General features: G+C 38.3%; 1 protein-coding gene across 1 annotated transcript; it reads right to left on the bottom strand.

The window, feature by feature from the left end:
* Positions 1–1,264: 1,264 nt before the first annotated feature.
* valopb (vertebrate ancient long opsin b) lies at positions 1,265–8,362 on the bottom strand. Its single transcript, XM_034309464.2, has 5 exons — positions 7,938–8,362; positions 6,653–6,863; positions 5,890–6,007; positions 5,541–5,780; positions 1,265–1,997 (listed from the first exon to the last, which is right to left on the bottom strand). Exons 1-5 carry the CDS (start codon positions 8,326–8,328, stop codon positions 1,734–1,736), a joined length of 1,224 nt encoding a protein of 407 aa, XP_034165355.1. The 5' UTR covers positions 8,329–8,362; the 3' UTR covers positions 1,265–1,733.
* Positions 8,363–11,452: the final 3,090 nt, after the last annotated feature.

The raw sequence follows: 11,452 nt of genomic DNA, 5'->3' as shown, positions 1-11,452 counted from the left end.
TTGTCTATGCAACTATTTTTGTCCAACTTTATTCTTGTAAAAACTTACGCTATATGGCCAAAAGTATGTGGACACCTGACCATAACACCCATACTTGGGACTTCCTCAAACTGTTGCCACAAGGTTGGAATGTCTTTGTATGCTATAGCATTCAGGTATTGTTTCACTGGCACTAAGATCCCTAGTCAAAACCTGTTCCAGCTTGACAGTGGAACCATTCACAAAGCGAGCTCCATAAAGACACGGTTTACCAAGTGTCCTGCACAGAGCCCTGACCTCAACCCCATTAATACCTTTGGGATGAACTGGATCACAGACAAGCCTTCTCATCTGACATCAGTGCCTGATCTCACTAATACTCTTGTGGCTGAATGGGCAAATCCCCACAGCCGCACTCCAAAATCTATTGGGAAGCCTTCCCAGAAGAATGGAGGTTATTATTTCAGCAAAGCTGGGACTAAATCCGGGGTGTTCTAAAAGCACATATGGGTGTGATGATCAGGTGTCCATAAACATTTGGCCATATAACATACTTTTGGCCATATAGTTTATGTTTCGGCAATTCAAACAGAATGACTTGCTGATAAATATGGGCAAACCATGACAAAAAGGAAGCTGCAATGGTTATGTTAGCATTGCGTCTTGTGCATTACAAAGCATTACTGGACATCTTGTCATTCTGAAAAAGCAAGATAATATATTTTGAGTACGTCATGATTAAGGTAGGTGCAGTGGCTCTTCACATAACATAAAACTAATATGTCCTGGGGTATTCATCTTTCTAAGCAAATCCACCCAGATTACTTTCCAAAATCTTTATAGACAGATTCGCATTTTCTCTTAAAGCCACTGATTTTGACATTGACTTGATACATATGAAAAGATAACTATGAAAACAAAACAAACCAAAGTTAAACCAAAGATTATTTTTATAATGCAGTGTGAACATCACCCAGCACCATTGGAACTATAACACTGGTTCATCCAGTTATTAATCAGTTACTTTCTAGTATATGGATTAAAATTGTACCCACATTTATTCTCTGAAATTTTATATTTAATCAGTCAATTTAAACAGACTAATTAAGAACTTAATTTTTAATTATTTTTCATACTTACTTGTTTCAACAAACTAGATTCATAATGTCCAAACCTGCCTTTTCATTGCATTATAGAAGTAAAGGTCAAGAATCAAAGAATCATGTTTTTTATAACTTATACTATATTACAAAAGAGATATGTTATGTGGTATTTTTATATTTATTAAGTCCTTATCAAGTCTTCAAACAGTTTGTCAAATAAGATTACAATGGCTAGATTACAGTGGCAAAGTACATGTGATTTCATTTTTTTGCAAGAAATGCTATGACTTACTAAATGTCACAATTATGCAATAAGACTTGTGATTACCAGGGGCCACGAAAACGTGAACAAACTAAAGACAACTCAAGCAAAAATGCATACATTTAGTTAATTTTCATTCATCAACAGAGTTTCACAGGACAACAACACATCAGCAACAACACTATGCAAGACTGGCAAATGAGCACAAGCATTTACATATTCTTCAGAATTACACAGCACAAAGGAATACACAGCAGCAGAGATTAACACAATATACATATGTAGAATGATCTACATCCTCTTTATGCATGGCTCGGCTGTGCTGTTTTCCCAGCTGTCTGAGCAGATAGGCAATAGGCTATAGGTCATTTCACTTGGGCAGAGTTGCTCTATAATGAGCATACTCTGCTTTCTGACAGAGGAAGTTGTGTGGAGCCTCCATTTTCATTCTGGTTCTGCTCTTCGTCCTCATCATTCTCATCAGTCTTCTCCAGGTTGCACATGGTCATGGGCACACGGGCAGCAATGGATGACATCTCTCCCAAGTGACTTTCTGTTTGTGTGATGGGCCCTTTGTCTGAGGTCGGGTTCAAATGGGACGAGTCAATGCTGATCCCATTGCCTTTAAACATCTGAATCAGGCATTTCCTGAACTGAGAAAAGAGAAAAGGCATGAGGAATGAATTAGCATTGATTCCTCGCATCAAGGAGGCTTGTTTGTTAGGAAACAACCTAGAAACATGTATACATAATTTAAACAACTTGAAATATGCCTAATTACAAAGGCAACAAGGAAAAGGTCCCCAGGCAGGCCATGGCCAGAGTAAGAACAAAAGAACTCAGGTCTTAATTATAGAAGAAAAGGTTGTGGATGAATATGTGTCATTTGCACTAATTGTTCATATTTTCTTGGGGTTCCTGGTGAACCAGCTGGGAATGATAAATCCTGGATCATTACAATGGTATCCCCTTTTCAGGTATTCCTGAACATATGTCACCCATCTTGTCATGATTATCTACAAACTAAAGTAAGAAATAATAATTTAGCAGTTAAATGGTCTATGATTATTTACAGTACCATTTTTCTCTCTTTCCTGTATTACTCAACCAACTGTATTTCACATACTAGCCCAGTTAAAAAAATTATTTTTAAAACATCTGTGAAGTCATATAGTATATATGATCACATACAAGAAAAATATGTGGACACCCAACCGGCATACCCATATGTGTTTTTTTAACATCTCATACCAAAGTTGGTCCCCCTCCTTTGCAGCTACAGCAAACACCACTCTTTTGGGAAGGCTTTCCACTAGATTTTGGAATGTGGTTATAGAAATTTGTGCCCATTCAGTCACAGGAGCATTAATGAGGTCAGGAACTGATGATTACATGATGGTTATGGTTACATGTAGCTCCAACCATAGGAACAAGCTGTTGATCAAATATAAATATAGTCCATATAGTGTACTTGTGGTCCAATATCAAGAAAAAAAGTAAGGGACGGCTGTATGACAGAACTACAGTCCCCTCTGAACGTACACGTTGTTTTTGCTATACACTGAAGACATTTGAGTTTGAGATCAAAAGATGAATGAGACGATAGATCAGAATTTCAGCTTTCATTTCCTGATATATACATCTTGATATGTTGAACAACTTAGAACATGGCATCTTTGGTGGCAGACCACCCAAGTTTAGGTGAGCAAAAGTATAGGAACAGTCTTAAAGTAAATAGCACTTAATATTTGGCTGCATCATACTGACAACCCACTGACATAAACAAACCGTTGCATTCTTCTTTTGTGATGCTTTTCCAGGCTTGTAATGCAGCTTCTTTCAGTTATTGTTTGTTTTGGGGGGATTTCTCCCTTCAGTCTCCTCTTTAGGAGGTGAAATGCATGCTAAATTGGGTTAAGGTCTGGTGATTGACTTGGCCAATCTAAAACCTTCCACTTTTTTGCCTTGATGAAGTCCTTTGTTGCATTGGCAGTGTGATTTGGGCCATTGACTTGCCACATGATGAAGTTGCTCCCAAATTAGATTGGATGCATTTCTCTGTAAATTGGCAGACAGAATGTTTCTGTAGACTTCTGAATTCATTCCGCTGCTACAATCATGAGTAACATCATCAACAAAGACTAGTGAGTCTGTTCTAGAAGCAGTCATGCAAAGCCCAAGCCAAGACACTACTTCCACCATGTTTAAATGATCAGAGCTATTAATTGTTTAAACAAACAATCTAACAGGGTACATCTGGACAACAAGAAACACCTGTCAGACACATGTTCCAATATTTTTGATCACTTGAAAAATGGGTGGGTTCAAACAAAAGGTGCCAAGTTGTTTAAAATGGCTAGATTTACATGACGGGAAATGAAAGCTGAAATTCTGATCCAACTGATCTATTTTGATCTCAAGCCAAAATGTTTTCAGTATATAGTAAAAACAAAGGGGGGGGGGGGGGGGGGGGGGGTTATTTATCGCAAATACTGCCACTTCGTGACTTTGCTGAAAGGTCTCAGCATGTATGTGCACATGCACAATTAAGCATCCAGATGTCTATCACCACACATGTTTCTAAGGAATGAATTACAACCACAAGAGAGGGTCACTACAACTTCCTTCAGACTTAGTCCAGACGAAAGATTATTTTTAAACAGAATAGTTTTTAAATTTGCAAAAGACTAATATGACACTAATATGAAATCAACTAATATGAAAAGTTTCAAAAGAGGGTAAAGGTTGTAGCTTTTATGATACATTCATATTTACAATTTTAGTGCTCTCAGATGAGGGCCTATAGGAGCTGAACATGCCTAGAATAAATCAAATGAAAATCCATCACCACTGAGACTTCCCCACCTTGGTCTTTCTAAGCATGCATCTATATTTTAAAAAATGATGAATTATTAACATAACCCACTCACTGGGTTGAGCTATTGAGAATTCTCCGCTGACTGGAAAGAGGTGAAGCAAATAGCTGAGAAAAAAGTCCATAAGAATCTTTTAGCCATAATCCTGATTCCACAGGTATGAGTCAAACACTGCAATTAAACTGTAAGGATTTTCCCATCATCAGGTGGAACTGAGAAAATACCTCATCAGGGGTGAAATGTCTTCATTACTGAGAAACAAGTACAGTCACCAAGACAGTTTATTGCCTTGTTCTTTGCTAAGCAATTTATGTATTTGGTCATTTTTATTGGTTTATGAAATTTTGATTATTCTATATTTATTATATATGTATATTAATATGTGATAATACTTAATGTATGAAAATTAAGTATTTATTTGCAGCGCAATGCAAAAAATCATGCAGATACAGGCCAAGAGCTTCAGTTAATGTCCATGTCAAACAGAAAGAAGAAAAAGTGTGATCTCTGTGACTTTGATTGTGGCATGGATATGGGTACCAGATGGACTGGTTTGAGTATTTCATAAACCTCCTGGGATTTCACTCACAACCATCTCTAGATTTTACACAGAATGGTGCAAAAAAAAAAAACATTGAGTAAGTGAAAGTTCTGTTGGTGGAACCTTGAGGTGGATGGGCTACAACAGCGGAAGACCACACCAGGTTCCATACCTGTCAGCCAAGAACAAGAATCTGAGGCTATCATGGGTACACACTCCCCTGAACTGGACAGTTTTTTACGGTCTTCAACTGTCCAGTTTGGGTGGACAATTGAAGTCACAGACATCACACTTTTTCTTCATTCTGATGTTTAATGTGAACATTAACTGAAGCTCTTGACCTGTTTGTGCATGATTTCATGCATTGCACTGCTGCCACATGATTGCCTGATTAGATACCTGTATGAATGTGCAGGTGTTCAGGTGTTCCTAATAAAGTGGACAGTGAGTGTATACTGCATAGGTGTTTCTAATAAAGAGGGTGTATATTAAGATACATTGAACATATTTGCATTGAAACATTTTAGCATGGTTAATTTACTTTAATAAAAAAATATTTTTCTTACATCACTTCATGATTTTGTGATTCATTTAGAGTCCTGCTTGAGAGACTACAAGGACCACACTTATGTAATCACCTTCTTTGTTACCTGCTCTATCCTTCCAATTTTTTGCTAAACCTTTAGTGCTAGACCTTTTACTCACAACCATTATGTGTACATAAGCACAGACAGTGGGCAAACAGAAGTACATGGCAATAAAGCCATGTGAAGGCATACCTGCTTGTTCATAAACACATAAATGACGGGATTGTACACAGCTGCAGTCTTAGCGAAGAAGGCTGGTGCTGCTGCAAGGCGAGGGTCAATATGGATGGTTGGATACGCTGTGACGATGATGGAGAATGCTGCATAAGGTGTCCAGCCAACCATATAGGCAATTATCATTACAATGACCATTCGCGCCACGGCCCGGTCCGGCTTCCGAGTATTACCTAGCTTCCCATGAGCATTGGATACCTGGAAGAGCATATCCCATTAAATATTTTATAGGGGTGTAGTCTTGTAGTGTGTTATAATTAAAACTGTAAAAATGTTCCAGTGTCCTAGAACAATCAAAAGAACCCACCTTTCTGAGTTTCTGCATGAGTTTGCCATAGGAGAAAATGATTACTCCAAGTGGAAGGATAAAGCAGGTGACAAAGAAGGTGATTATGTAAGTATGGTCCTTGTAGTCTCTCGAGTACCTTAATGAAGAAAGTGAAGACTCAGAACTCTGCTCATTTTCACATCTGATATAGCATTTCAAGATCAACAGTACACAGGTTTCAGATATTGAACCATGCCAGTCTGACAACTGTAGCTCTTTGGCAGGTATAGCTCTCTTTTTTTTTCATTTAAAAATGAGAAATAAAGTGACAAACAGCTCATACATGCTAAATGTCTGAAGAGATTATTAAAATGTCATGTAAACATTATTTCTTGTCAGTGTCCTTGATATAGACCAACAAGCCATAACTGCATTATAGACAGATTCTTCAGCTGATACAAACATCAGTATTAGTCATCTACATAACTAACCTTCAACATAATGAAGGCAAATTAGTGTTAACACTGAAGAACACCTTTCGATGCTCCTAAATTAAAAATATATTTATTATTTTGAGTTTTTATCATCAACTGATAAAAAATCTGCCTAAGGCTTTGAGCTTTAAGAAACATGAGTTTTTTTCTGTGGATTGATTATAAAGAACTACAGTGACTTTCAGTGGAAAGGTAAGAAAACACAACTTCCATTTGCTATTTTGATTAGTCAGTTTGTGGGCCTGAGAGTGTAAAATCATTTCATAAATTTCACTTATGCTCATAATAAGAAGGGAGAGGAGAGTCACCAGTTGGGTTCACAAGTAGTGCCAATCTTGCTGACTGTGTAGCTGTTCCAGCCAAGCACTGGAGGAACAGTACAGATGAAGGAGAAAGTCCAGACGAACAGAAGACCCAGTGCTGCATGTTTGATTCCCAAACGGACATTTTCCAATGGGCGACAGATCACAAAGAAACGCTCAAAAGCCAGGATTGCCAAAGACCAGAGAGCCACAATGCCTACGAGGCAAAAAGTTTGTTACATTTTACACTGTCCTGGAAGTCATACTGTATATAGAAAAGAAGGCTTTAGACATTAATCTGAGCTACACAATTATGCAAAAAGTCAAATTTAAGGGAAGGATTAGCATTCATACCTTTTAACTTCATTCTTATGAAATAGAATGAAATCAACTACATATTGTTTGCTCAAAATGTTTTCATGAGACCAGGTTTAACCTATGATGGCAGGGGGATAATATTACTATGGATACAAGCCAAAGAGAAAGATATATCTTGATTTAATTTTGCCAACACAAACAATGGTTCTTCAATGGTTCCTCTAGGGTTCTTTGGATGATCAAGGGTTCTACATTTCTAAAGGGGTTCTACTTGGAACCTTAGCAACTGAAAATCCTCTGTTGTAGGAATCTAGACTCTCAGAAAAGGGGTCCTTAACTGTACTTTTCCTTGTTACTAGGGTGCAACCCTACATCTTTTGTACCTTTAGTTTGGAAAGGTGTAACTTTAATTTGGAAAGGTGCATGTAGAATACCGTTAACATATTGCTCCAAAAGCTAATTAAAGGTAAAAGAGTCATCCTTAAGGTCTAAATATGTACCTTTAATAATTTAAAAGGTATGCTACATTCACATTACCATTACCAAGTGTGTAATAGATGAATACTAAAGGTACAATAGATATACCCTTGAGAATACCACACCAATGAGAAGAAATGTACAGTTTAATACCATGTTTCTGAGAATCTTTGAGGGTTTCCGCAGAGCAACAAGCCGGGGAGCCAAAGGGCCAAAAGCTGAAGGAGTTCATTAAAACTTAAGTTGACTAAATTTACCAGGACAGACTTCCTTGTTATAAATGAATTTTAACTCAGTAAAGCTCTGTTTATTAGACTCAAGAGTGTTAGATCTTTGTCTCAAGCCAACCTTCCTTCAGTGTGTTCATCTTCTTAGATCTTTCCTCTTAGAAAGATCCTCCAGGTGCTGGAGAACGACGACCTCTGAGCACATGCGAAAAGTCCAGTGCATGCACACGTTACTTCAGCACCATAACAGCGCTGGAACTGAGACTCACCGAAAAAAGTCACGGCGAATCCCTCCAGGACGCACGCCCACCTGCCCAGGAAGAAGTAACCGCGCGCGTTGGTCAGGAAACTGATTGTGCCTCCGACCAGCGACAAGCAGAAGTCAGCCACAGATAAGTTGACAATAATGTAATTCAGGGGCTGCCTCAGCTGTTTAAATTTGTATGTTACCAGCATGACTGTGGAGTTTTCTGCCAGCGAGAGGGAAGTCACTGCAAACATCAAGCACGCAATAAACGTGTAGTTCCAGGGCGCCACTGACTCGAGCGGACCGGAGAAGGGATCCCGGGGCTTCCCCACTTCTGGAGCGTCGGTGCGCGAGCCGCCGTTAACTGGAGACGGGTACGCGTCCGCGTCCATGCTGGAGGAGGGGGTGGACATCTGTGCAAAGGAGAAACTTCTGTGCAATGATGGATGCTCATCTGTGCAAAGTAGACGGAGAAATTTCATTCAAAACATTTTTTTTTCAAAGACAGACATGAATCTGAATGTTAAAACTCTCCTGGAAGTCTACAGGTGACTCAGTTTTGCGCGGGACATAGACTAACTTTAATTAACTTCATTTGTTAATGTGGAAACAAGGTTTTCTGAAGGAAAGTAGCCTACCCAAGTCTTCAGGATCCGTAAGAAAGAGAAGTGAGTAAAGGGCAGAGCTCACAGCATCATCTCCTCCTCACACACTGTTCAAGCCTCCTGCTTGTGTTTATATAGCAACTCTGAGCAGCCATTTCCACTCCAAGCTGTGTGATGAAGGGCTGAGCTTTACCAAAACCATCACCTTACAAAACATATATGATTGCAGTACACCCCTGCTGAAAAAAAAAACCAATAGAAACCTTCATAGAATTTGTAATGTTTTTTATTAGTTATAATGCAAATTGTATTGGTTTTAATGGAAACTATAATGGTCCCTGTGGGTCCCTACTGGTAATTTGTTGCCTTCTATTGGTGACATGTTATGTCTAGTGGATACCATTAAGGACCAGTAATGTTAATGGTTTTAATGGTTAGATGATCGTTTGTAATGGTATTTGTAGTGGAAACCATTAGAATTTCTGTGATGGTTTTTATTGTTTGTTTTTTTTTTTCAGCAGGGGCTGTAGACACTTTAAGGTGCTTTTGGGAAACAGCCCTAACATCACGACTTCTTCAGTGATTTACTGGTAGCGGTGCTGCAGTGAAAGCGGATTTATTCAATATTTGTTCTTTATTCTTCACTATTGGTTCAGTATTTGTTCATTATCTGTTCACTGTTTCTAAAGTCTGACAGAATGTCCATGCTTTAGCTTCAAGTTCAAACTGTGATCTGTCAATTAATCGATTAATGACAAGACGTCAGATACAGTAGACCACTGAAACAGAACAACGTTTAGAACAAGGTTTAAAATTTAAACATTTAAAGTTTTTGTATTATAATGCATGTGCACATGGATATAAGAAAATATGAAAGTATATCAAATTATTTTAAACTCATGGACTGCATGCAGCATGATGTGAGAGCCGTTTAAAAAAAAAAAACATATGGTCTTGTTAATTACCTGTATTTATTAGGCAGATAAAGAAGCTATGGATAGTAAATGTAATATATGGATGTGTCTTGTGTAGATTTTGAAGCATTTTCTCTGTGCCTGTTTTCTTCAGATTCAACATTACTTACCTCGTATCGATGCAAGTTCAAGGAGTGGGCCTTTGCCACAAATTTTGAAGCACACAATTGTCTAGAATGTCTTTTTATGCTTAAGAATTCCCCATTCCTAGAACTAAGGGGCCAAACCTGTTCCAGCAACAGAATGTCCCTGTCCACAATGTGAGGTCCATAAAAACATAGTTTGCACAGGGTGGTGTGGAGGATCTTGAGTGGCCTGCACAGAGCCGTGATCTCAAATCCGCTGAACTCTTTTGGGATGAACTGGAAAGCAAACTGCCTGCAAGCCTTCTTGGTCGGCATCAGTGTCCAACCTTGGTAATGCTTTTGTGGCTCAATGGGCACAAATCCGCTGCCACAATATCTAGAAAACCTTCCCAGAAAATTGGAGGTTATTATAACAGCAAAGGGGAATTAAATCTATAATGGGATGTTCAACAAGCACATATGGGTGTGATTGGTCAGGCGTATCAATATAGCACAGCCTAACCAATCCACCTAATAGGATGTTTTTGGGTGGCAGAAGAAAACCGGAGAACCCAGAGGAAACCTGCTTGGACACAGGTAAAATGTGAAACTCCATAAAGACAATACCCCTTGATTAGGATTGAACCACTGCAACATTGTTCATTTTTTCCCCATTTTCTCACCCAATTTGGTCCTGCCATTTTCCACCCACTAGCTAAATTTCCATAATGCCATCCCTCTCAACCTGAGATCTCGCAACTCTTTTCTGTTGCGCCACTTGGGTGCCCACTGTAACATTTTTAACAGTTGTTAGAGGGTTGTAAGCTCACTGAGTTGTCCACTGAAATATATATTCTTTTACTGAAAACCACGGAAGGGAAGAAGAAGCAGCCTGCCAAAGCTTCTATCAATAATCTGTGTTGTGTCTTGAAACGAATGTAGATTCTTGAGGTACTGTCATTACAATGCTGCATAGGTAGAATGATGTGTTTTTTTTATTAATTGTAATTAATAATTATTTTGTTATATTATTATCATTAATTGTTATATTATTGTATTAATATTGTATTGGTCAAACATTTTGTAGAAGTACTAGATATAAATAACAATTAAAACAAATATCTTCGCAGTATGAGCCTGAAACAGATCTTGCAGAAATACAACACTGTCTACTACCTTCTGTAAGATTCTCATCGGACATTTTGCTATGGTCTGAAGATTCCCGATGGGATTTTGGATCCATTTTGTCCTAGCCTTTAATCAGGATCACAGGTTTAATTAATTTGAGTAGAGTCTATGCCTGGCAGAGGATCTCAGATCTCTCTAAGGATAAATTAAGTACAATGGATATAAAAACTCTACACACCCCTATTAAAAAGGCAGGAAGTAAAAGAATGACACTAAGATAAATCATGTCAGATCTTTCCTCACCTTTAATGTGCAATTGCAAAGTATTCACATCAGGTGAAAAACAATCAGAAACATTTACAGGGAAAAAAGAAAAATAAAAAACTTACAATAACCTAGTTGCTTAACTGTGCACACCACTAAACGAATATTCATTGAAGCACCTTTTGATTTTATTACATCACTCTGTCTTTTTTGGTAAGAGTCTGTCAGCAAGGCATATCTTGACTTGGCAATATTTTCCCACTCTTTCTTGCAAAAACATTCTAGATCTGTCAGATTGTGAGGCATCTCCTGTGCACAGCCTGCTTCAGGTCAGCCCACAGATTTTTAGTTGGATTCAGGTCTGGGCTCTAGGTAGGTCATTCAAAAACTTTGATCTCCTTTTGCCATTTACTGTTAAGCCATTCTTTGTTGAAATGAATGTATGCTTTGGTTCACTGTCGTGTGGAAAAGTGAAATTCCTTTTCTTGTTCAGCTTACTAG

Source organism: Pangasianodon hypophthalmus, chromosome 12 (genome assembly GCF_027358585.1).
Source record: "Pangasianodon hypophthalmus isolate fPanHyp1 chromosome 12, fPanHyp1.pri, whole genome shotgun sequence".
Classification (NCBI taxonomy): Eukaryota; Metazoa; Chordata; class Actinopteri; order Siluriformes; family Pangasiidae; genus Pangasianodon; species Pangasianodon hypophthalmus.
Note: the sequence above shows the minus strand (reverse complement) of the source record. Positions and strands in the feature narration are given on the sequence as shown.